Here is a 26,188-nt window from a genome sequence, read left to right on the forward strand (position 1 = left end):
GCACGCGCCCGGAAGTCCCGGGGGAGGGGGTGTTACGTATATCCGGCGAGTAGGTGGCGGTTCTGGGTGCTTCTGGGCTCTACGCTCTGAGGGAGGGTCTAAGCCGCCTGCCGCCGCCGGAGGAACCCCTTAGGCCGTGAGTCGGGGGCCGCGGCGAAGGAGGGAGCCGGGGCCGGAGGGGCTGGGGTGGCCGGCGGAGAGGGTCGGGGCGGAGGCCGGCGCAGGCGGGATTGTGGGGGGGAAGTGACACGCAGGCGGTTCTGTGGGGCCGCGGGACTCGTTCTGGGCGGGGACGGGCCGGCTTGGCCGGGTCTGCTCGGTCCCCTGCCGGCCTCTCAGGTATCGGGTCCATCAGCATTTCGCTCGGGGGTCTTGCAGCTGCTGAGCAGGATAACAGTTTTCCTGTCGGTACCGTGCACTCTGGTTTACGAATCGGCTTCACATCCCCTGTCTCGGATGAGCTTCAGCCCTCGGTGAGGTGGATTGAAGTCCTTGATGATTATCCTTTTTTTTTTTTTTTTTTTTTTTTTTTTTACAGATTCGGGGACTAAGGCTCGTTGAGGCACAGTGAATTGCCCAAGGCCCCGCAGATAGCAAGTGTGAGCGTTCGAACCAGATCTCCTGGCTCCTAGTCCAGGGCTCTCCCCACCCCCACTTCAGCTGTGTGTTATCATCTGCTGCTGTCCTGGGTCGAACCCCGTGTTTTCTTCTTCCACTTCCCCCTTTTTCCCCTCTCTCTTCAGTGCATGGAAAAAAATCTCTTAGTATTCTCCCTTGTTCTCGTCTTTTCTCCTTTACCGCGATGCATCTGCTTAGGTTTTGACAGGGGGCTTTACAGAGTTTTGCAATGGGGCTGACCTTTGACGTTTACCCTGCAGCCAAGCAGAGTTTCTTAGCTAAAAACCAGCGGCTTGCTACCCCCAGATCTGTCTGAAACAGTGTCTTCAAGTTGCTCTGAGCATGAATAAGAAGTAATGAATATGTATAAGAAGTGATGCATAGATTTTTTACTGGTTAATTGTCAGTCTAGTGCTCCTCCTTTTTATTTATTTGAGTCAGTCAGTCCTGAAATTTTCAAATGTTAGTTTTAGGTACGTTGGCAGTGCTTTTGTTGGTAGTTAGAGCACTTAGATTGTAGTCTAATTTGCCATAAGGTGCCATAAGGTGGTAAAGTGGATCAAGGATAGAAAAGGAATAAAATGCTAGTTATTGATATATAGTTCAGAAGTTGTGATGAGTTGTAAGGAAGAAAACAGCAGGTTATCATCTGTGTAGTTGGTGGTTTAAGGAAGCTTTATGTTTTTTTAAAGCAGTTTTGTGATTTGCGTTGGAATTTTATGTGATATTAACAGGAAGAGCTTTGGCTTTGGCATTAAAAGAGGAGGGTTTAAGTCCTGGCATTGTTACTTTTTCAGCTGAGCAGTCTTGGTTAAGCTAGCTAATCTAGGACCATCAGCGTCCTCATCTTGTTAAATGAGGCTAAGGATTCCTACCTCATAGGGTTGGTGTGAGGCTGAAATGAGATATATGTGCAGGCACTGTATAAACTGAAAAACTACTCACGAGGGGGTACAAAGCCTAAGATCTCAAGGATGGAGGAGCCATCAGACACATTTCCTTAACTTTGGGTAACAATACAATGCAACTCTTTGGGTCCAGTAAAGGGTTTTATTATTTTTTAACATCACCTGAAGAGTTTCTTCAAGTACTTTCCGTAGATCATTTTGGAGGGAAGAATTATGGGACTTTTAAAGCAGGGATGTCAAGGGAAAATAAATTGGAAAGTCAAAGTAGTTCAGTTAACCATGAAAAGTTCCCTAAAATGGGCTTTTCCCCTTGTCACCTTGGGAGAATTTATCTAGTTGGGAATACTTCTAAAATGATGTAGTAAAACTTTACAAACTGTCTAGAAAGTAATGACTGCAAACCAGTGTAGTATAAATGAATATATAAGTGTTGGGTTTTAAAGCCGTAATCATTGGGAGTGACCTTAATGAGAGGTGCTCTCTAAAGGTGAGCCCTGCTTGTCCAAGTGGTAGACGGAGAAAATAGGGAAGGATGACTGGTTTGGTGGGATTGCAGAGGAGAGGCACATTGTTCTTTTACTTAACCTACAGTGGAAACTTAAGCACAGGAACTTTGTAAGTATATTTAAGTCATTGGACTTCTTAAAGTAGAGACAAAGTTTCCGGACAAAACTATTATTTAACATACTAAATTTGGGTTTTCTGCCAAAATATATTTTGATGTTACTGAAGAGGGGAAAAAAACCTTATTTAGTATCCTTTTTTTTTTGGCCACACTGCACGGCATGCAGAATTTCCCTGAACAGGGATTGAACCCGTGCCCCTGCAGTAGAAGTATGGAGTCTTAACCACTGGACCACCGGGAAGGTCCTAGGATCTTTCTATAAAAGCTTTTTCCTTCAGTCTCCACCCCACCCAAATTCCCAAGCTTCATTTGGCCCTTCTATGGTAAGAGCCATAGAATATAAGCACTACAGCAGTCCCTAAAGTTTACCTGTCAGGCCACAGGCCTGATTTTTAAAAAAACGCAGTAATTGGATGAAAAAGAAAATTAACACATACTGTCTCCATTTTTCAATTTCTTCTTAATCTAGCATTCTTTGAATGAAGAATATAGGTGGGTTTTTGTGGCTAACCCTTATACAGTAGACTTCTGTTTACGTTTTTTTTTTTTTTTTTTTTTTTTTTTTTTTGCGTTACGCGGGCCTCTCACTGCTGTGGCCTCTCCCGTTGCGGAGCACAGGCTCCGAACGCGCAGGCTCAGCGGCTGTGGCTCACGGGCCCAGCCGCTCCGCGGCACGTGGGATCTTCCCGGACCGGGGCATGAACCCGTGTCCCCTGCATCGGCAGGCGGACTCTCAACCACTGCGCCACCAGGGAAGCCCTGTTTACTTTTTTTAAAAAACAAAACTTCAGCAAATTTGTTTGATAGCAGTTGGCCACCTTGTGTTCAGGTGTTCTTGCTGATGGAGAGGAGTGAAAATGGGGGATCATTCTTTTTTCTGCACCAAATCTGAGATACTGAGGCAGAAGTTCAGCGTGATCAGGACATGCTGACTCTGAGAAACCTTAACACCCACCATTGGCTCTAGATCCTACCCTCTTAACATTCAGAGGTCCTCTTGCTTATTCCCCAGTGTATGTAGACCTTTTAGGAGCTTTGGGTCATCTTCTGTTTTGTCTAGGCTTATGGGAAACAGTAGAAAAAGTGGTGTTAATATCAGTATTGAGGTATGTACTTGGCTAGGAACCTACTTCTATGCCCTGAATGAGTATTCTTTTTTTTAAGAAAGTCCATATTTGTAAAATGGGTTAGGTAGGTCTTGACTATTCACATTATGATCAGATTCTCTTATCTCTTCATGGTTCTCCATTATAGTGATATCATCTTTTTTTAAGTTGAGATATACATATTATAAGAGGGGTTAAACAAATATTAAGAAGAGATAACATTGGTAAATGGAACAGTGCAAATTGTGCCAGCCAGTAGGATTTTGGTGACCTTGTTTTTTAGAGTTGTTTGCAAGGATGGGTTAATATGCTTTTCATTCAGGTTAATATGCCTTTATTCTTATTTTCTACTTAGTGCATCAGTGTGACATTTTGTTCCAGATTATTGATGGGGCTGATTTCCTAGAAGTTTTGCTAACTGGTAGACAGCAGTGGTGTATCTAGGGAATGCGAATGAGCAGCTGCCTGGAGGAGTGAATCACACAGCAAAAGAGGAAAGTATCTTTAACTCCTAGTCTTCTGAGTATCATAGATTGAAAACTTAGAAAACCAGAAGTTTGTGCAGATCTGAGGACCCCAGAGACTTCCCTCCAGAGTGCACAATCCTTTGTTTTCTTATGCCCCAAAACATGGGACTGTAAACATGCATCAGGGCCAGCGAATGAGAGTTAACTTCTCCAGAAATATACTAGCATTCAGAAAGCTAATGTTTGCTGCTTTCCTATTTTATACAGGTAGTAAGCATTAATAATGTCTTTCATCTTTGAGTGGCTCTACAATGGCTTCAGCAGTGTGCTCCAGTTCCTAGGTAAAGCCATTTCCTTGAAATATATCATAGGTTTCAAACTATGTGTATTTCCTGTAACCATTTAAATGTTGATACCAGTAGGCTTTGGTGTGTAGAGAGCAAATTATGTTAACTTTTTTTTTTTTTCTTTTTAGGACTCTACAAGAAATCTGGAAAACTTGTATTCTTGGGTTTGGACAATGCAGGCAAAACCACTCTTCTACACATGCTCAAAGATGACAGATTGGGCCAACATGTTCCAACATTGCATCCGAGTAGGTTTGAAAATACCCGGTGACCTTTTGATATTTGAGGGTCAGTGTCAGGGCTCTAGGATGAATCCCAAGTTGATACAGTTCTGTTATTAACTGAAGCCCCAAAAGACAGCTTACTTGAAAAAAACTCTATAGGACACACTCAGGTCAAATACCCATAAATTTAAACCTCTGGAACTTTGCCACTATCTGTTCTCACTAGTCCAGCAATGGGATACATCTCCCATATCTACTTCTAAGGAGCAGCAAACACCTTGGAAGAAAAGAAACTTGACTTTTTAGAATTATTTAAGAGTGTGTTCACCCTTGTATCTTTTTTTTTTTTGCGGTACACTGGCCTCTCACTGTTGTGGCCTCTCCCGTTGCGGAGCACAGGCTCTGGACACGCAGGCCCAGCGGCCATGGCTCATGGGCCCAACTGCTCTGCGGCATGTGGGATCTTCCCAGGCCAGGGCACGAACCCGTGTCCCCTGCATTGGCAGGTGGACTCTCAACCACTGCGCCACCAGGGAAGCCCTCCTTTTCTTTACATAGTGAAAGCTTCATTAGGTTTTGCATTTGTATTGGATTAGAATACTGGTAGTTGGGCCTTGTTGGATGGAGAAGTTTATTTCCTTCCTTTATTTTTCAGCATCAGAAGAGCTGACAATTGCTGGAATGACTTTTACAACTTTTGATCTTGGTGGGCATGAGCAAGGTAAGAGATGATTCATTGGAAGGGGTGGTTGATTTCTGGTTCATTTTGTTCCCCTTCTTTTTTAAAGCAGGGTGTCATATATACCTTTTAAATTGCTTGAGATCTTACTTAATGATATTGTATTATTCAATTATTTTTAAGTAATTTCAAATTTGCCAAAAGTTGCATAAATAGTACAGAGAACTCCCCTCCTTTATAACTTTTGCCCAAGTTTATTAGTCTCCCTCTCTGTGTAATACATGTTAATATTTATTTTTCTTGACCCTTTTGTGAGTTCATCATCTTCTTTTACTCCTTAAATACTTTAATGCATGTTTCCTAATAACAAGAATATTCCCTTACATAATCATAATAATTATCAGACCCAGGAAGCTTTATTTGTCTACTCTATAGTGTATATTCCCTTTTTTTGTCATTTGTTCTAATAATCTCCTTTATACCATTTTTCCTTTTATGCAAGATCCATTACAATATCACATATTGAATTTAATCATGTCTTTCTTGTATCCATTATTCAATGGAGTTAAAGTATGTAGGAAATTAAGTTATTTGTAAGTAATTTTAAATTTGTCAAAAGTTGCAAAAATAATACAGTGACTGTTTGTGACCACCGTGATCTGAATTGGTTTTTTGTATACTCTCCCCATTTGGGGCAGTTGGTGGAACATTTTCTTCTGCCTTCTTGCTCTCCATTTGGTTCCCAGTTCTTGTCAGGTGTTTTGGAGATATGCAGAATGGGGCATCTTTATCCGATCAATGCCCACTTTACATTTGGCAAGACTCTAGGCTTAGGAGTAAAACATTGAAGATGTGGGAATAAATATTCTGGGAAGGTAGACGAAAGAACCTATTGAGATTCTGTCAGGTTTACTCATTTGTTATTAAATTGAGTTGAGATGTTTCCTTTTGGAGCATTATGTTATTAGGTTGAATCTAATACAGTTTTTTTTAAAGTATAGTTTAAAAAAATAGAATATTGGTAATTTTAAATGTAAAGTCATATAATTTTAGCTAGAAGGCTGAGAAGAGATCCAAATAATTTTATAGTCAGTGATTTCATTAACATATAATTACATTTATTTTATTCATTTATTATTTACATCCTACAAAATCATTTATGTAGTATGAGCACCATCACATAAAATACCTATACAGGGGAAAGATTGAAAGAAAGTATGCAGAAACATTAGCAGTGGCTGTGTATTGATGGAGGATTATAGATTATCTTGTTTCCTTTTTTTCTGTAATGAGCTTGTATTATTTCCACTTGGGTAGGGATGGGTGTATGGTCTCTTTTCTGCTTCTTTCAAAAGTATTTGTAACTGCTTACAAATTTAAATTCAGAGATAACGCGGTTATAAGCTGAACTGAGACCATCTGGAGAATGCAGAAGGAGTAGGTGTTTTTAGACACCTGCACGGGGAATTGTGTATTATTTGGTGTGATAAATTTAGCTTTCAGGTTTTGATAGAGAAAGGAAATGCGTTTATGTACAGATGGTCCCCAACTTAATGATGGTTCAACTTAAGATTTTTTTACTTTATCGTGATGCAAAAGTGGTACGTATTCAGTAGAAACTGTACTTCAGATTTTGAATTTTGATCTTTTCCCAGGCTAGCCACGTATGGTATTGTACCATACATAGTCTCTCATCATGCTGGGCAGCTCCCAGTCAGCCATGTGATCCTGAGGGTAAACAACTGATAAACTTACAACCATTCTGCACCAATGCAACCATTCTCTTTTCCACTTTCAGTACAATGTTCAATAAATTACATGAGAGATTCAACACATTATAAAATAGGTTTTGTGTTAGATGATTTTGCCCAACCATAGGCTGATATAAGTGTTCTGAGCACTTTTAAGGTAGGCTGGGCTAAGCTCTGTTCGGTAGGTGTATTAAATGTATTTTTGACTTATGAGATTTTCAATTTACAATCTATTTATCGGGACATAACCCCCATTGTTAGTCAAGAAAAATCTGTACATAGTTTTGTTTTGTTTGAGGAAAATTTACTTAACAGAAACACTTTTTCATGATAACCTAGCCACCATTTTACACAAATTACTAAAATTCTGTACATTTGGAGGTTTCCTTTTTTTTTTTTTTTTTTTGGTATAACTGAAAAATTTTAACTTATGCAAGTAGTCCAGGCTCAATGTCACAAATTCAGTATACAATCAGTATCCAACTATGGGAGGTAAAAGTGAAATTCCCCAACCTCCCCTTCCCAGTCCCACTCTTCAGAGGTAACCATTGTTAAATGTTTGATGATTTTAGACACCTAGAGATGCTTCTTTAATCATCCCATTGAAAGGACCAGAAACGAATGGCTTAGAAATTATAATACAATTAAAGCATTACTTCCCAGACCATTATCACTTCATGTCATAAACAAAAAAATAAAATTTATAGGGCACACTGGGTTAAATAAGGAAACTGAGGTAATTGGCCTGGGAACTTCAACCACCTGTCAAGCCTAGTCTCCCTATGGGCTGTGTGGATGAATGTGTCAGTACGCTTACACATTGGTTACTTAGGAACACATTGATTACTTGGGACGAAAGTTATATTGAAAAGTAGTTTGCATCCTGATACTTTAACTCAGAGGTTGCAAACTAAAATGGCTCCAGGGGTGAGGTAGGTCATTTAAGTGAGTGAAATTGGGAGTAAGTAGGGAGTGGTGGTAACTTTTTCAGACTGAAGAACTGAGACCTCATCTAAAGGGGTAGCCACTACTCAGTTCCAGCTGATTATTATCCATCCAGCATGTGGATAGATATGCCAGATGTTGCACTTTTTCAGAAAGTCAGGCAGAAAACCCTGATTTTCAGATTTTAAAAAATCAGATTCAGTTCATGGACCATCATTTTATATCCTCTGTTCTGACTTAATACTGGCTAGGACTTGGAGAATCTATACAGAGTCTAATGCTATTGAAACCTGGCCAGGATTTGTCTACTTTATAGACCATTAGGTTATTCATTTTCAGTATATATGTTTTTAAATTGATGCAGCTGCAAACTTTGTCTTTTAGCCCGTCGAGTTTGGAAAAATTATCTCCCCGCAATTAATGGGATTGTCTTTCTGGTGGACTGTGCAGATCATCCTCGACTCATGGAATCCAAAGTTGAGCTTAATGTATGTTTATATTTTTTTCCTTTCTTGGCCTCTGTTTAAGAAATACAGCTAAGTAGTGCTAATACTTAATCATTCCAGTTAACATTTGGTAAAAGTCCTAGTTACAGGAAGAAAGTGTTTTAAAATCTTAAGACATTGCTTTTTGATGTTCTGAGGAAACTTGGCTTGAACACGAGTAAATTAACTTTGCTTATATCTATCATAGGGTGACTCTTTGTGCAGTTTGCTCAGGACATTCCTCAGTTAATGCCTGTTTTCCCAGCATAATTAATGTCTTTCCCTTTCACATATCACATATGTTCACTGTTTATGAAGTGCTGGCATAGTGAAACTTTAAAGGAGATATTAGTGTTCTTTGTGTTTTTGAATCTGTGTTCTCAGGTTGTGCCTGCCCACTCTTGCACTGAGTGACTTGTCAGACCTTAATAGTCTGTTCTGTCTTCAGTTTCAGTCACGTGCAGTGTTTGATACTAACTAGGACTCACCTCAAGTTTTTTCCTTTCTCAACATTGCATTTTCTTGGCTTGATAATTTCTGTAATGTTGCCTTAGTAATGCCTACTGTGTTACCCTGGGCCTCTTCTTTCTCTTTGATTTACAACTCTCTCTCTGCATTTTTGTTCCTGGCAATTTGAACCTCTCAGGTTTAAGTATGTTTGTTGAATCTGAAGCTCTAGTCTCATGGAGAATCACCTACAGGGCAGTCCTTCCCTTACTTTACCCCTTGGCACTGTCATTCTCTCTCTAAATTCCCCTTTACATTCTTGGTTTTGGTGCTTTCTCTCTGGCTGATACTTCTCAGACTCTTTCACAAGTATCTGTTCCCTGCTTAGCTCTTAAATCTTGGTGCTTTCCCAGGCTGGTCCAGGCTTCTCCCATTCCTTCATCTGCAACCCACATGCCAGCGACCCCCAAATGGATTTCTCTTGTTTAAACCTCTCTTGTGCTCCAGCCTCATACATAATGCTACTTATTAGAAACTCTGCCTACCATTTCTGTTCTCCCAGAATGGAACTGTTCATTTTCCCTCATCTACGTGGACATGCAGTGAATTACTGTAGATTCTACCACCACCCTGCCATATACTGTAATGCTGGAAGGAACTTACTCAGACTTGTCTTTGCCCTACTTAATATTCTTGAATAGATCTCTTACCACTTTGGGGATAAAATCCACAGATCTTTTGCTTAGCACATAAGATCTTTCATGATCTTTCCTCATTTATTTCTTCAGCTTTACTCTCTATTGCCTACCTTGAACTACATTCCAAACATAGATAACAACTTGTTCTCCCTTGCATATGCAGAAGTAACTGTCTCTGCCTGGTTTTCTCACCTGACCCTTACCCCCTTTTGCTGGTAAATTTCTAAATGTCCTTTTAAGAGATTTCAGAATTCAGGTATGACTGCTTCTGGGAAGCCTTCTCTGACCTCTCAGACTGTTAAACTCTCCATCTTATCAGTGTCTGTTGTCTTTGCTGATTTTCTTTTAGGTCTCTCCCATCGGACTGTGAACTTAGATGGTAGGGACCTTGGCTTATTTCTTTGTGAAACCCCTGTACCTAGTAAAGCCTCGGGCACATAATACGCCCTTTGTTAGTATTTAATGAATGAATGACATTTTTACTCTGATTTTGTATAACATTTCCTGGAACTTGAGATGTTCAAAGTAGGTTTCTCTTCAACTCTGCTCTTCTTTCCTAGCTTTTCCTGTCAGTGAAATAGATTCCCAGGCTTGAAATCTCTGCGAGCTTCGACTCCTGTGTTGTCTGTCTTATCATTTAGATATCAGTCTCTTCACTTCTTTCTCCAGAATGCCTGCTGCACTATTCATTACATGCTGCTAGCTTAGGCTAGATCATCATCCCTTACCTGAGCACCACCAGGTAGATACTATTTGCAAATTCATTGTACTAAAAGTGTAGATTCTATCTAATAATTTCTGGATTTGGGGTCTTTGGGATCTATCGTAGCTGACTTCTCAAACTGGCACTATAATGCTCGTCATCGCTTCCCAACCCATTTACTCTGTCAACACCTGTCACCATAAATGCTTTAATCCAGCCAGGTGATACTCCATGTGGCTTCCTGAATTCTTTTCCTGCCATAATGCCATTGCTTATATTCTTCCTTCTTTGGATTCTGCCTATCCACACCCTGCCCCTCCTTCAGAGTCCAGTTTAGTTTCCACATCTTTGCTAAGACTTTCCTCAAGCCCACATTGCCATTTTATTTTCCTGAACGTCTTTTAGTATTTATATTCTCTTCCTATTCATTGAGACACTTAATCATCCACTTGCCTTGCTTGCTGACAGATGAATATAGAGTGAGGATTTCTTGAGCCAGGGATGTCTTACCTTTCCTTTTTTTAAAAAAATTTTATTTATTTATTTATGGTCGTGTTGGATCTTCGTTTCTGTGCAAGGGCTTTCTCTAGTTGTGGCAAGCGGGGGCCACTCTTCATCGCGGTGCGTGGGCCTCTCACTATTGCGGCCTCTCTTGTTGTGGAGCCCAGGCTCCAGACGCGCAGGCTCAGTAGTTGTGGCTCACAGACCCAGTTGCTCCGCGGCATGTGGCATCTTCCCAGACCAGGGCTCGAACCCGTGTCCCCTGCATTGGCAGGCAGATTCTCAACCACTGCGCCACCAGGGAAGCCCCTTACCTTTCCTTTTGTCTTCCTCTCAGTGTCAGAGATAGTGCTTTGCACACATGGGACATCTAGTGGATATCTGGGGACTCCAGTAGTCATCTTTGAGGCTCTGTAGCCAGAGCTTTGTTCTTCTAGGACAGTGCTCAGGGGAGAGCTGAGGATGGCCTGTGGCTGAGTGATTTAGCTCAGAGTTAAGGTTGGGCAGTTTTGCTGCCTTGCAAGTAGACACAGCTTTACATTATAATTGTTTTGAAGTTGTTAGGGGATTTCTAACTAACGTCAAGGTAATTTTTAGGGGCTATAATGTCAAGATTAACTTTTAGTTAATCACTCAGGTATAAATATGGTCAGATTTTCACTTTACATTTGATACCTTATAGACAAGTGAAAGTCAAAGTTGTTTTCATTATTTGGTGGGCTTTTATAGATTCCTCACTCAACTCATTTTTTATCTTGTCTTTAGGCTTTAATGACTGATGAAACAATATCCAACGTGCCAATCCTTATCTTGGGTAACAAAATTGACAGAACAGATGCAATCAGTGAAGAAAAACTCCGTGAGATATTTGGGCTTTATGGACAGACCACAGGAAAGGCAAGAGAAAAATCTTCAGGGGACATATTATAAAGGAAATTCACAGCTTGTGAAACATTCATGTTGTGCTATCTAGATTTTACTTGTCTTTCAAAAGTAACTGGGCTTAGTATTTGTTTAACTAGAGGTGATTTGTAGACTCTCTGAAGCCAGGAGCATGTTCTTTTTTTAACTGTTTTCTAATGAGAGTTTCCTCGGGTATATAAGGATGAAGGAAATGGTAGAAAAAGCAAACTTGTCATTTTAAGAATTTTCTGACTGTCTTTCAAATCCAGTTCTGAGAAATCAATTTTGAAAGCCTCCTTAGCCAGAAATTTTTTTCCACTGGAAATTTCAGGTTATGAAGAGTGATCATTTATATCACTTTCCAAGCATTGAAATCAGAGCACTGGATTATCCTCAGTGCTCCTTGCTGAAAGAGGTAGGACTGTTACCCCTATTTTGAAGATGAGGAAACTCTTGAGAGTTATTGGCTCAGGTCTACACAGCAAGTCAGTGATGAAATCAGGAATAGAACCCAAGTCTTCCAGGTCAGTAGGTTATGCCGTTTCCAGTAGGAAGCAGAACCTTGTGGCAGAAAAGTATGCTTCGGAGAGAAAAATCTAGATCAGCCATAATTACAGGAATCCTGGTCTTCTGAGCTTGGGGTTTTGGCATATTTAATTTTTAAAAATGTCCTTTTTTGGGATCTTTAACTTCCTGACTTTTTTGCATGGCTCCTTAGTCTTGCCTCTTCTTGGTTATCTAGTTCTTTCTAGAAATGCTTCCTTTAATTAATTAAGTTTTCCCTCTTACACGCACATGAATTTTTAATTTTCTTAATGTAACCTGTCATTAGTGTATATTTCTGAATGCTTGTGTTAATGAGAATGTCCTTATTTCTAAGAAGCCCTGGACTTCTTTTGTCCATGAAAGAGCCTCCTGGTTCTGTGGGTCCCAGTGGCCTTTTCTTGGTTTGCTGCCATAGCTTTCCAGATGCATGTTGGTGTGTTCAAAGCAAAGGCTCTTCACAATGAGAGGGAGAACCTGGTAATAGGACTGGGCTGCTTATCTGTCCTGAAAGCACGAACCCCAATGGCCTTGACCACATTTCTATAATTAATCCCTACTCAGATTTGCTTTTGAGGGACAGAGTGATTTTTGTTGTCACCCTTTCAAGTTTTTCCACATGGAGACGCTAATGGACCTTTCTTGATTTTGCCTCCCCTAGGGAAATGTGACCCTGAAGGAGCTGAATGCCCGCCCCATGGAAGTGTTCATGTGCAGTGTGCTCAAGAGGCAAGGCTATGGCGAGGGCTTCCGTTGGCTCTCCCAGTATATTGACTGATGTTTGGACAGTGAAAATAAAAGAGTTTTACTTCTCTGGACTGATCCTATTCACAGCTTCCTCATGAACTTTTCTAATAGAACAAGGAAAGCTCTCCGACCATGTCTGGCGTTGAGAAGCCAAGAGTCTCTGTCAGCCCTCTCATCGCCCAGTGGTGACATGTGCTCTTCTCCACACTGTTGGGAGATAACGCTGCCCCACGTGCTGGTGCAGGTCAGCACCCCGGGACTTGGAAGCGGCAGGATTTGCCGGGTAGAGCTGTGTGCCATCATGGAGCACCTGGAAAGAAAAACACGTCTCACCACTGTGGTTGATTTCAAAAGAAAGTGATTCTATTTTTTAAAGAAAGTGTTATTAGTGTAATTGGTGACCCTCCTAATAACTTCTTGAGTTCACAATCTACTTGGTCCAGAGTTTGCTTTTTTTTTTTTTTAACTAGTGAATGGCATTTAGATACTTCATAAAATTATGCACAGATACACGTTGGAGGCCAGAGCTCAGTCAAATGAACAGCAGGCTGGTGAGAGAGGCTCCCATCTCACTAACTGCCTTGTAGCAGGTGGCACCACCTTGTGCACAGAGTACTAGGAAAGGGCAGAACCCCGGCCTTGCAGTTGAGGCCAGTTCCCACAGTCTCGGGCTACCGTCATTCCTCATCCCAGCATGCATAGCAGATTGTTCACTGCGGAGGAGTTAATTGTAGAGTGGGTTATTGTTACTATTTTTACTCATTAAGTTACAAATTTCAGCCAGTCTTTACTTTTATGTAGTTGTGAAACTTCATTTCCCTCTGTAGCACCTTTTTCATTTTCAGTTGTAAAAAGTGACTTTTGCCTCATGAAAGACTTGAGAACACATCCCTTGTTGTCACACACTGCAGGTGTGTCTCAGCCATTTTGTCAGATTCTAGGGGAAATTTTTCTGGATAGGAGAGTCACACAGGATGAAGTTAACAGCTTAAGGGCTCTTAATTCTGTGAGTTGAGAACTTAAAAATCTGGTAGCATTTGTTTGAATCTAGGAAAGATTCATTCATTGGGCTTTAAAATTTCCACTTGCAGAATTTGGTTTCTTTATTGGACTCTTCATGAGCTCTGTTTTTTTTTATTGGTTATCAACTTATTTTTGACGTTAAAGGTTAACATCTGTAGCTTTTCCAGATTTTTTGGGGTGGGGTGGGGGGTGTTAGGAAATGGCCTTTCTCCAGTCCAGAAATAATCTGGGGAAACTCTAAGCCAAGAACTTTGTGTTGAGCTGTTCTTTTGGGCCAGCATCACTTGTCAGTAAGCACCTGGTATAAAAGCCTCAGCATCCCCAGTAGTGTGATGAGGATTATTTTTATAGCATTCCATTTTCCTAATGCCACCTGTGAAATTGGATTTTCATGATCTTAACCAATATTTTACCCTTGTAGTAAAGGAGGAAGGGATAGGAGATGGTCTTCATGTGGGAGGATATCTTCATTCATTTTTCCTTTAATGAAAGATAAGCGGTATTTTCCTCAAAACTGAAAATTGTAATTCCGAGGCGTATTTGCAGAGGCCTGAACTAAATTCAGTGGATTGTTGCTTCTAATGTGAGGGCGGGGAAGGTGTGGATAATGTATTCCTGGGGTGAGAGAGTATCGTTCTTTAGTTGGATTCCCCATTGTTAGTCTTCAGTACTCACCTGTTGGGAAAGCATACTTTTTCACTGCTAGGTACCAAATGCAGAGGCTCAGTGAAGTATAAAGCTGGGAAGAGCATGCCTTTCATTTATTAGCAAGCATAGCTGGTTTGGAAAGCGGTTAAAGCCTTAAGTGAACAAATCTAGCTAACAGTGAATGAACTAGGTAGTTAACTTGCATACTTTTAATTTTCTTTGGCTAAAGGTAACCCATACTTCTCTCTCCAGAGATACGAGAGGTATGATTGCTTCAGTGTTTTCTGGTTTTTGTTTTTGTTTTTTAATATTTGTCCCTAATCACTTTTTAGCAAGCTAGAAAACTGTGGATTCTACACAGGGCATCTCTTTGTGAAGGTGGTTTATTTGGGCCACTGGAGAAAGAGTCGGGATTGAAAAATCAAGTGGCAGCAGTCTATTTCTTGCCCCACAGAAATAATATACAGGAAAGAAGCCGCTGTGAGGAACTTGGCTCCTGACAGTTAGGTCAGAGCTTTGTACTCGAACTCCCATGAATTGAGACTTTTCATTCTGTTTTATCAGAGTGCATATATGTCCTATTTCAGGAAAAGTAAAACAGTCATTTACAAAAGAAAGTCAATCTGTATCCGAAGCGTTTTAATAAAAAGTTAAAACAAATTTGGTATCTTGCACCTTTTTTTGGCATTGGTTTGTTCTGTGTGTGAACATAGCATGACATTTGTTGTGGGGAGGTGCAAAAGTTCTTCCATACTTATGGGAAGAAATATTTACAACGGGTGTGAGAGACAAACTTTGCTACGGCGGGGCGTGGGGTATGGGTGGAAAGGCCAGGCCAATTTACACATTCCACTGGAAGTAATAAATGTTAGTACCATTTGAGAGCCTTGGGACATGCAGTGGTCTCAGGATTGGTGGTCATTTATGCAACAGGAAGGACATGGCAGACTTTTGAACAAAATCTCCTATTAACATGCTAGCAAGGACTGGGTCCAGTTTAGCTGTGTTTCATCATTTGATACAAAATTGGAGAGAATCTGGTTGAATGCTACATTTGACAAAATAGTAATGAAACCTGTGCTTGTGCATTTACTAGGCTTGTAGGAAGCTTTGCTTTTAAAAAACCCAAATGAGGTTCTAAAACTAAAGTACTGGAATAAAATAGAATGGGAAGCAAAATGCACCAGGTTCTTTTTGACTGAGTATTAAATTACTGGAGGCATCGAGATTGAAACTAATACAGTGGGATGATGCCATGGGTTTTACGCTTATATGGGTTGGTTTTGTGTCATTTGAGTCAGAGCGGAACATGAAAATTAAAGGCTGAGTCAATGAGCCCAGCACTAGGGTGTCTCACTTTGGCTGTTGACTGTGACTTGGGACTCCACTGTGATGTGCCGTAAACAGAAAAACATGCAAACAGTTCATGCTGGAGGCTTTGGCGTCATTAAGGGAGAATCACTGGACTCCAGAGAGAAAGAAGCAATTGCCAGGAAGTTGGATAGTTAATAGGTTTTACTGCGATCAAGCCATCTTCTATGTCACAGAACCAAAAGAAGACAGTACCTGCTATAGGAAGACTGCTGATTTCAGTCCTGCCTCATGCTATAATGGATCATCATTTCCCTTTCTCAAACAGGTTTGTGTCACTGGGAGCATTGAGCATTACCCTGTGTTGTGCTTGGGATACACCAAGCAGTGTTAGTTTATTCAAAATTTTGAGGCAGAAAGGTTATGTAATTTAAGTAGTAATTGAATATTTTCATTAATGCTGACATAAATATGTATTAAAATAATCTTATTAAAATTACTTTAGTTGACATTGTGATAGACCTTCATAAAATGTCTAGCTTGTGGTGACTGCTTCAGGGATATCCTGCAGCCCCCCCAAAACATACTTGTTCGTGTTCCTCTGTCCTCAGGGTGACTTCATTGGAAAAGTAAGGATGTTTTATGTCAGGGTAGAGCAGGGATGGCAAACTACAGCTCGTGGTCCAGATCTGGCCTGCTGCCTGTTTCTGTATGGCCTGTGAGAAAAATTTTAAAAAAGAATGAAATTTTGTGACATGCCACAATTATATAAAATCAAATTTCAGGGCCCATAAGTAAAATTTTATTGGAACACAGCCACCCCATTTCTTTAGCTTTTGCATGCTACAACAGCAGAGCTGAGTATTTAAGACAAAGAAGGTATGGCCCACAAAACCTCAGCTATTTATTTACACTCTGGCCCTTTACAGAAAAAGTGACCCCTGATCTAGATAAATCCTGGGTGATGGTTATAAATCATTTTGTGAAATGTGCATAATGCAAACTATAGGGTTGTGTAATTTAAAACTTTGACTTCAGCTACTGTTTATCATAGTTTTAAAAGGCAATTTTTGGAGCAAATCCAGTTTCCATGAGATATGTAGGGTGTGGCTTTGGCATCAGAAGACCGGAGGTGTAATCTTACAAGCTCCATTATCCCCCCTAGTGGATTACTGTATGGTTTACTTACAAAGTTTCAAAATACTGAACAGCTTCTTTTTTATTATTAGTTAATTAATTAATTATTGGCTGTGTTGGGTCTTTGTTGCTGCACGCGGGCTTTCTTTAGTTGCTGCGAGCGGGAGCTACCCTTCGTTGCGGTGCGCGGGCTTCTCATTGCGGTGGCTTCTCTTGTTGCACGGGCTCTAGGCGAGCGGGCTGAGTAGTTGTGGCACGTGGGCTGAGTAGTTGTGGCTCGCAGGCTCCAGAGCGCAGACTCCGTAGTTGTGGCGCACAGGCATAGTTGCTCCGCGGCATGTGGGATCTTCCCGGACCAGAGCTCGAACCCGTGTCCCCTGCATTGGCAGGCAGATTCTTAACCTCTGCGACACCAGGGAAGTCCCCTGAATGGCTTCTGTGCCCGTCTTATCCCAGGGATCAGAGGTCGGATGTCTCCTACACCTGGGCAGATACTGACAGGTCCTGTCAAGGCCTGGGCAAGTCTAGCCACCTCAGGGCGCATTTCTGTTCCCTTTCCTGCAGCTCAGCGAACAGAGACGAGACTAGGCTCCGAGGGACCAGCACGCCCCTATCTCCCAGTAAAGCCACATTCTTGTCACTCTCCCGGGGCTCGTCCTCCGGTCCCGCTTCGCCCTCCCGTCCCGCTTCGCCCTCAACGTCGCACAGGCGACCTGAACCATCTAGGGCGCGGAAAGGCGGGGTCAGCCCCAGCAGCCAATCAGGGCTCGGCCCCTAGCCCAGCCAATCGGGCCGGGCCAGTTGGGGCTTAGCCAATCCGGCCGGAAGAGGAAGACCTGGGATAGTGCCTGCGCTTCTCGCTGCCAGCCTTGGGTGGCGCTACGTGGGGTCAGCTGGTGGCGGCCGCGGTCCTTGCTCGCTCGCTTGTTCCCCGGGAAGCCCGTAGTGTGCCGTCCCCGAGGCCATGGGGCGGCAGTGGGGGCCAGCCATGAGGGCGGCCGAGCAGGCGGGCTGCGTGGTGAGCGCCACCCGGGCCGGGCAGCCCGAGGCGGGCTCGTGGAGCTGCAGCGGGGTGATCCTGAGCCGCCGCCTGGGCCTGGTGCTGTGCCACGGGGGCATCTTCACCCCCTTCCTGAGGGCCGGCAGCGGGGCGCTAACCGCGGCCGGCGCCGCCTTCCTGACCGGCGACAGTTGCGGCGACGACCTGCGCCTGCACGTGCAGTGGGGCCCAACGGCCGCGAGTCCGGCAGGCCGCGCGGAGCGGGGCCGCCCGGGGCTGTGCACGCCTCAGTGCGCCGGCCTGGAGCCCGGCCCGCCCGCCCGGTTCTGCGGGCGGCCGCTGCAGCCCCCCCGCCCCGCCGAGCTGCTGCTGCTGTTGAGCTGCCCGGCCTTCCGGGGCCACTTCGCGCGCCTCTTCGGCGGCGAGGCGGCCAAGCAGTGGAGCTTCGCGAGCGCCGCACCGGACGACGAGGTGTCGGAGGAGGAGGAGGAAGACCAGCTGAGAGCGCTGGGCTGGTTCGCTCTGCTGCGCGTGCGGCCGGACCCGGAGAAGGAGGCGGAGGCGGAGGAGCGCGGGCCGGTATTGGCCGTGGCGCCTCTCGGGGCTGTGCCCAAGGGTGAGCCGCTGCTGGCCTGCGGCTCCCCGTTCGGGGCCTTCTGCCCCGACATCTTTCTCAACACGCTCAGCTGCGGCGTGCTCAGCAACTCGGCCGGCCCTCTGCTTCTCACCGACGCGCGCTGCCTGCCAGGCACCGAGGGCGGCGGCGTGTTCGAGGCGCGGCCCGCGGGGGCGCTGGTGGCGCTGGTGGCGGCGCCCCTCTGCTGGAAGGCCCGCGAGTGGGTGGGCCTCACGCTGCTTTGCGCCGCCGCCCCTCTCCTCTGCGCCGCCCGAGCTGCCCTCTGCCGCCTGCACCCCGGCGCCGCCGCCCTGGCCGCCTTCCTACCGCATGAGATCGGTGCCCCGGGGGGCCTGCCCCTCCGAGACCCCGGCCCCCCCTGGGCAGCTGCGGCCGTGCTGGTGGAGTGCGGTTCCGTTTGGGGCTCCGGAGTGGCCGTGGCACCCCGCCTCGTGGTGACCTGCCGGCATGTGGCCCCTCGGGAGGCGGCCAAGGTCCTGGTGCGCTCCACCACCCCCAAGTAAGGCCCACAGGGTTGCCCCCACTCCACTCCCTCACCAGCTGTCATATCTGGATCCCAGGTCTCAGATCATAATCCTGAGGATTATGGAGGCCTTCTGGTCTCACGCTCATGCTTGGTGGTGCAGTGTGGATAGAGACCTGGGACCCTCCCCTCATCCTTGGCACCCAGAACCCCAGAGTAGGGGGTTCTGGACCTCCTGGCAAGGGGTGAATGGGGCTTGGGCAAGATGACAAGCAACTCTGGGGAACTGTGGGGTGGTCCAGCATCCCTGGCTAGGTATCTTTGAGCTCCCCCTCCCAGTCTCAATTCCTTCTGGGCAACTTCTCTGTCTCAGCCTTGCACCCACACACCAGAGGCCCTTGAACAGAGTCTTCCTAACCCTGCCCACTTTCCCCTGAATGCCGTAGTGAAGCCCCAGGGGCCCAGGATGCTCCCCTCCTGGGTTAGGAGAGGAGCCTGTTACTCTTACTTGATTTATCTCTTAGATCTTAATCAGAACTTCCCTTCTGGATCAAAATGAACAGATACGCGGTTCCACCTAATTAGAATGTGGGAGTGGGGGCCAGGCAAATATATTTTGAACAATCATTGAGTGCTCTTGGCAGCCAGGTTGGGACTTGAGACAGTCATTTGTTCCCTCTCAGCTGGGAGAGCACTCTTACCCTCCTTTACTTTCACTTGCTGTGACAGTGGAGACAGCAGCCTTGGCTTCCTGGCTTGGTTTTCTAATACACGTTCTGGTTCTTCTGTAGTCCCAGGTGCTTGGCTTAGGCCAAAGCAAACACTATAGCACCTTGGTGTTAATGCCTGTTGTTCTGTACCTGGCTCAGCCTCTCAGCCCAGACCTTTCCAAATGCCTCTGTTGAACTCCTGAGGTTAACCCAGCCCGGCTTTGCCATAGAGTCCCCTCTGGCAGCCACCTGGGCAGCCATGACTTCATAGGGAAGACTGATGATGAGAATTTTCCTCTGTGTGTGGTCCCCAATTGCTCACCCCTCCACCTACCCCCACATACTCTTGGTCCTAGGGAACCCAACAGGTCTGCTGGAAGCTACCCCAGCAGAGTGTGTAGTAGGAAGCCCTTGTGTAATCTTGGGCAATTTGCTGAATCTGTCTAAGCTGCCTTCCCATGACATGTAAGGTCTTGGAACAGCCTGCCACGTAGTAAGAGCTATAGAAGTGCTGGCATGTATGTAAACAGGTACCCAGAGGGATGAAATCGTATCATGTCTGCCCCCCCACCTGACAGGATTGTTGGTATCAAATGAGGCAGTAAAGGAAAATGCTGAGGATGTGTGCCCTGGCTCCTGCCGCTAACTGTGGGACCTTGAGAAATTACTCAACCTCTCTGGGCCTCAAATGCACCATCCAAAATGGAGATAATACCAGTGCCTAGTTCATAGGGCAGCTGTGAGGACTAAAGGAAATCATGTCCGTAGAACATTAACGCCAGGCCTGGCCCACAGTGCCCCCTAGGTGTCAGGTGTTTGTGATGACGGTGAGGCACAGGAAGCTTTACACAGAAGTACCCTGCAGTTGGTAGAGCATGTTTGGAAGTTCCACTGTGGATGTGCCCAGAGTTGCATGCTGGTATGTTTCAGGACTGACAGCAAATCTTTTGAGTCCCAAGTTCATGACTTTTACTGTCACTCTCATTATTTTGCTTCCTCCCCATGCTGAATGTTCGGAAAGCTAGCCTGTCATTTTGTTTCCCTTGTTCCCAGGAGCACTGTAATCTGGGGACATGTGGTATTTGCCACCCAGGAGACATCTCCCTATGATATAGCAGTGGTGAGCCTGGAGGAGGACCTAGATGGTGTCCCGGTACCTGTGCCCGCTGAGCATTTCCATGAAGGTAAAGGACAGAGGGGTTCTCTGGTCTGGGGTGGACCTCAGGAAGGAAAGTCAGTGTTGGGCACCCTAACCCTGCAGATCAGGGGCCAGTCCCGCAGGTCAGCTCCCTTCCCCACCCCTGCTGGAGTAATGAGTCAGGCTGGCACCTTGTTACATCCTGGTTACAGTGCTTTAGCCGGAGTTGCTCTTGGAGGCCTCCCTGCTCATGCCCAGCATGCCCAAGGTCCTGGGGGGCATGTGGAATTCCCAGCGAAGGGTAAGGCATGCCTTTTTCCTGAGGCCCCACAGCAGTGTAGTGTGTTGAGCCTTGGGGTCTCCTTATAACACTGCAGGCTGGTCTGAGAGGTGTGTACTTTTGAAGCTCCAATGGCATGATTTGAGTAAAAGGCTTTGTGACGCTGCCACAGAAGTACCAGAGGTCTCGCTTTGTGGATGTCGTATGCTATAACGTAATAAGAAGGATTACAAGCTCTCTGCGTTGGCATCTTCTGCCACTTATTAGCCCCGTGTCCTTAGGCAACTTAGTGAACTCTGCCTCAGTTTCCACATCTGTAAAATGGGGACAATGCTCCCTACTCCTGGGCCTTGTGAGGAGTGGGTGAGATATTGTCTGTGAAGCACTTGGTGAAGGAAGGTGGTGCCCGCTTTGTAGTCATCATCACCATTTTAGTCTTACCAAGAGACTTCTTAGTCTCAGGAGGTGGGTGTTAATTTCACAAACATTTATTAAGCCCCTGGCTAGGTGCTGGGAATCCTAAAAAGTGACTACCCAGTCCAGCAGGGGAATGAGGGCTGGAGAACAGCCTGATGCTGAAGAGAAGTGGTTGAGCAGAAACAGTGCCGGGAGCTCAGTGGAGGTCCTGGCCTGTTCCCGGGGGGTGCCTGGGGAAAGTTCTCATGGAGACAAGAGTATCTGAGCAGAAACTCAAAGGGCAGAGAGCGTTTGGAAATTTGGAGAGTCCAGGGAGGGGGTTGGGGAGTGTGTGAGTCCTGCCAGACAGAGGAGGCTCCCCAGCTTAACCCTTCTTCCCTCCCTGGCAGGCGAGGCTGTCAGTGTGGTGGGCTTCGGTGTCTTTGGCCAGGCCTGCGGGCCCTCGGTGACCTCAGGCATCCTGTCAGCTGTGGTGCAGGTGGATGACACACCAGTGATGCTTCAGACCACGTGTGCTGTGCATGGTGGCTCCAGTGGGGGACCTCTCTTCACCTGCTCCGGGGACCTCCTGGGTAACCAGCTCCTTGGTCCTCTCCCAGCCTTCCCCTTGCCAGAGCCTCAGTCCCATCCTGGGAGTGCTTGGTTTCCAGCCCTGGGAGCCACCCTCTGTCTGGAAAGATGGTGGGCCTTATGCGCAGAGGTAGTTAGCCAAGGTTTTCAGGCTCTTGTGCTTCTGAGGGTGGAGAGGGACAGATGCTGAGCTTGGAGGGAAGAGATCTGAGTTCTGGTCGCTTCTCTGCCACTGAGCCACTGCACAACCTTGGGTAAGTCACTTAATGTCATTTGATCTGTGAGACTCAGGAGTTGGATTAATCCAAGGGTCACAAACTCAAAAGCCTACAGAGGCTGGGCTGGTAAAGTGAATGAATGAGTGAGTGAGTGAGTGAAGACAGCAGTGAGTGGAGGGCAAGGGGGACCTGGGGTGAACACCACTCAGCTCTAGCACATTGTTGCCTCATACAAAGATATGTGGGCCTAACGCTGGCCGACGTTCCAATTTTTCACAAGAAGCTGTGAACCTTTTTTTTTTCAGAATTCCTAACCAACCACACCCCCATGAGAAACGAATTTACCAGCTAGAGAACAGTATTTGAACATGTACAGTTCTTTTTATCTTTAGCCTTAAAGTGTCCAGTCAAAACACTCTTTTCCAAAGTCTCTTAGATTAGCTCCTTCCCCTTCCCCTTCAGTTATGTGATTCATTTGAAATACAGTTAGGTACATTTGTCTTAGTCTGCATTCCATTTTTCTCCCATATACTGGTTGACCTTTTAAAAGATATATACAGATAAGTGGACACATAAATAAATATAGATGTATGTATGCATGGCTTAGTGTGTGTGTGTGTGTGTATATATGTGACTCCTAGCTCAGTCTGCTGAGAGGGGCTAGAAGCAGTGACATCCATTTGTAATCAACACAGCTAGAGTTCAGATCTTGGTTTCTAAGAGTCATTCTCTAGGGCTGCCTTGTGGTGCTGGAAAGGAGGGAGGGGTAACAACAACAGCAGCAGCAAAATGATGGGCACGTCAAATGTTGAAAGAACCAGGAGCTGACGTGAAGGAGCTCCCACTGGAACAACTTGAGCAGCAAAACAAATAGTAGTAGTTTTGGTTTTCAGAAAAATTCCCATTAATGAATGTAGAAGAAATGAGGGAAATAGAAAATCACTCTTAGGACACCCCAGTAGGAACTGCTGCCGACAGGATCCATCGATGGATGCCAAAATCAGTAGGCAAAAGTTTAAGTAGAAACAAGATAAATGCATAATCCTAAAATATTTCGTACTTACCAAGGGGGTAATAGTAAGTCTACAGCGGAGGAACCTGGCAGATACCACCCAAGTAATGAAGGTTAACATCGCAAGCAGTGCTTATAGTCAGCACACATTTCCTGATAGCATGCACTGAAAAGGACACATTGCTTCTATGGTTTTCTCCTCAGTAATGTATAACCTCAATCTTATCATGAGAAAACATCAGGCAAACCCAAATTGAGGGACATTCTACAGAATAACTGACCTGTACTCTTCCAAGTGTCAAGGCCATGAAAGATAAGGAGAGACTGTGGAAGTGACCCAGATGGGAGGAGACCTAGGAGACATGACGACTAAATGCCATGTGGGATCCTGGATCAGAAAAAGAGCATTAGTGCAAACACTGGTACATCCAAGTGAGTTCTGTACTTTAGTTAATAGCATTTCACCCAGGTTAATTTCTTGGTGTTGATGAATGCTGTATGGTGACAAGGAAAAGCTGGGTGAAGGGTATACAGGAATTCTGTACTATTTTGGCAAGACTTCTGTTAAGTCTAAAATTGTCTTCAGAAAATTCATACACATGCACTGAGCAGGCCAAACAAAAGTTCTGTGTGGGTCTGATTCATTTATTCAGTCACTCAGCTAGTATTTGTTGAGGTCGTCCTCTGCCAGGCACTGTTCCAGGTACTGGGGAGACTGCATGGACAGAACGCAGCAGTCCTGCCCTCATGGAGCTGAAAGATAACAGAAGTTGGAGAGAGGGATAACAAAACAAGTGAAACATGGGCTATTAGATACTGATAGTGCTGGGGAGAAAGTAAAGCCAGAAAGGAGGATTGAGGCATGAGGAGCCCGTGTCCATGAATGAAGCCTGGTGCCTGTCCCTACGAGGGGGCTTCAGGCAAGTCTAGGGCCTCCAGGTTGGAGGTGAGCCTCCCTCCCCTATCCCCTGGCTCACGCCCTCTTTGGCTCCTGAACAGGCATCGTCGCCAGCAACACCCGGGACAATAACACGGGGGCCACCTACCCCCACCTGAACTTCAGCATTCCCATCACGGTGCTCCAGCCGGCCCTGCAGCGGTACAGCCAGGCAGGCGACCTGGGCGGCCTCCGCCAGCTGGACCACGCCCCTGAGCCAGTGAGGGTGGTGTGGCGGCTGCAGCGACCCCTGGCAGAGGCCCCGCGGAGCAAGCTCTGAAGCTGTGGCACCCCTCTGGAGAGAAGAGCAACCATCTGATGCCATGGGGAGTGCTGAGGCTGGTGGCCTGAGGACATGGCACACCCCAGCCAGGCTGCATCCCCATCACCACCCACCTTGCTCAGCTCTGGAGTCTGGACCAAACTTCTCTTTAGCCCCCACAGATCTCTTACCTGGCAGCCCGTTTTGGGGTGCTTTCTCGAGCCGCCACCTCTCCCTGCCCCCGACACTAGGCTCAGCTCTTTTCCCTTCTGGGAAGCTGAGCCTAGTGTCGCCACCTCTCCCTGCCCCCGACACTAGGCTCAGTTCTTTTCCCTTCTGGGGAGCCCAGTACAACCGTACAACAGACAGATCTGGTCCTGACAGACAGATGTCGGCTAGAAGGTAGGCCCAGCCACGGTCCCCTGTCTCCTGACGGTCACTGGCCGCCTGCAGCGGCGGCTTCCCTGGGGCCTGGGCTCCTCTCTGCTCTCGGTCAGAATGGGGTTGACAGCACTGGGGCTTCCTCAGAAGACCTCAGCAGAGAGGCCCTGCTCTGAAGACCAGAGGCGGAAGGGAAAGAGCATCTTCCTGTTCTGCTGGACCAGCGGTGGCGTCCCCGAAAGCCAGGACTCCCGGCTCTTCATATGTCGGGTGCCCTGACCTACAGGGGCACGCTGACACAGTGCCTTAATTTTCCGGCCCGTAAAGTGGCTCTCAGGGGTCGGGGGTGGGGACGTGGCGGGAGGGGTAGAATGTGTCTGGCTGGGGTTTGAGAATAAACAGGATCTACGAGGGACAGGACCTACTTCTATATATCAGCTTCTTTTTTTTCCTTCTTTGTTTTGAGAGTTGAACAGGGAATAGGAAAGCACCAGGCACAGAAATATACCTTTCCGTCCTGCTTTCTCAGGGGAGTTTGATCTCACGGGACACTCTTGCGCCAGACTAGTCCTGGTAGCTGGTCGCGGTGCCAGCTAGCACTGGGTGGGGCTTGCAGATCCCACATGGTGGCCTTGGCCTGGCAGCAACTGTTTACAGGCTGCCTGGATGGGCCCAGGCCTGTGCCAGGTCCTGGGATGGATGGGAGTTGGGGAGTTCAAAGGTGAATGAGGCCAAGGCAGGCCCTAGGAGCTAAGACCAACCCTGGGAGTCAGGAACATGCACTGTGTGCCCAAGGCCCTGCCTGTGCAGGCCGTCAAGAAATGATTGTTAAATCACTGACAGGTTGAATGCCATTGGGGAATGACTGGGGCAGAGGGGGCTAATCTAAGCAGAGAGAATTGCTGTGAGTACTTTGTTTCTAACATCTGTTTGCTGAGCACCAACTCTGGGCGACCACAGAACACCCCTGAGACAGTTGTTCTCCTCTGTGTGGATTAGGAATGGGGCCGGAGGGCAAAGTTAACTTGAGAGAAATCCTATAGTAAATTTATGGAGGTGGGGAGGGAGAGCCGAGTTCTGACTTGGCTGCAAGTGGGAAGGGGAGAATTTATTCCAGCATGTGTGGGTACCAAGGAGCTCAGGCTATTCTGGGGAGACTGGTGTGTCACCCCATTAGTGGAATGAGCAGGGCGTGTCTGTCCTGTTCAGGTGGAAGACCATGTCCAGGGGCCCAGAGCAGGGAGGGTCAGGCAAGGATTCATGCAGCTGAACCCTGAGGGGAGAGTAGGTGTTTACCAGATGGAAACAGGAAACAGGGAGGGTGTCCAGATTGAGGGCAGTGGGAGC

The 26,188-nt window shown here is 46.0% G+C and overlaps 2 protein-coding genes across 6 annotated transcripts; both read left to right on the plus strand.

The window, feature by feature from the left end:
* The first annotated feature begins 31 nt into the window (after nucleotides 1-31).
* Nucleotides 32-15,028, plus strand: SAR1A (secretion associated Ras related GTPase 1A). 4 transcript variants are annotated; one of them, XM_060112588.1, is made up of 8 exons: nucleotides 32-136; nucleotides 379-473; nucleotides 3,992-4,065; nucleotides 4,200-4,319; nucleotides 4,951-5,016; nucleotides 8,055-8,158; nucleotides 11,270-11,401; nucleotides 12,612-15,028. In XM_060112588.1, exons 3-8 carry the CDS (start codon nucleotides 4,008-4,010, stop codon nucleotides 12,726-12,728), a joined length of 597 nt encoding a protein of 198 aa, XP_059968571.1. In that variant the 5' UTR covers nucleotides 32-136; nucleotides 379-473; nucleotides 3,992-4,007; the 3' UTR covers nucleotides 12,729-15,028. The 4 variants fall into 4 exon arrangements, with proteins under 4 accessions (XP_059968571.1, XP_059968549.1, XP_059968580.1 ...); XM_060112566.1 differs by lacking the exon at nucleotides 379-473 and adding an exon at nucleotides 539-599; XM_060112597.1 differs by lacking the exon at nucleotides 379-473 and adding an exon at nucleotides 539-599 and having other exon boundaries at nucleotides 3,996-4,065.
* A 2,617-nt stretch (nucleotides 15,029-17,645) lies between these two features.
* TYSND1 (trypsin like peroxisomal matrix peptidase 1) lies at nucleotides 17,646-25,181 on the plus strand. Of its 2 annotated transcripts, XM_060112610.1 has the most exons (4): nucleotides 17,646-18,952; nucleotides 20,680-20,810; nucleotides 21,851-22,033; nucleotides 24,261-25,181. In XM_060112610.1, the coding sequence occupies exons 1-4, from the start codon at nucleotides 17,781-17,783 to the stop codon at nucleotides 24,476-24,478; spliced, it is 1,704 nt and encodes a 567-aa protein (XP_059968593.1). In that variant the 5' UTR covers nucleotides 17,646-17,780; the 3' UTR covers nucleotides 24,479-25,181. The 2 variants fall into 2 exon arrangements, with proteins under 2 accessions (XP_059968593.1, XP_059968601.1); XM_060112618.1 differs by lacking the exon at nucleotides 21,851-22,033.
* Nucleotides 25,182-26,188: the final 1,007 nt, after the last annotated feature.

Source organism: Mesoplodon densirostris, chromosome 1 (assembly GCF_025265405.1).
Source record: "Mesoplodon densirostris isolate mMesDen1 chromosome 1, mMesDen1 primary haplotype, whole genome shotgun sequence".
Classification (NCBI taxonomy): Eukaryota; Metazoa; Chordata; class Mammalia; order Artiodactyla; family Ziphiidae; genus Mesoplodon; species Mesoplodon densirostris.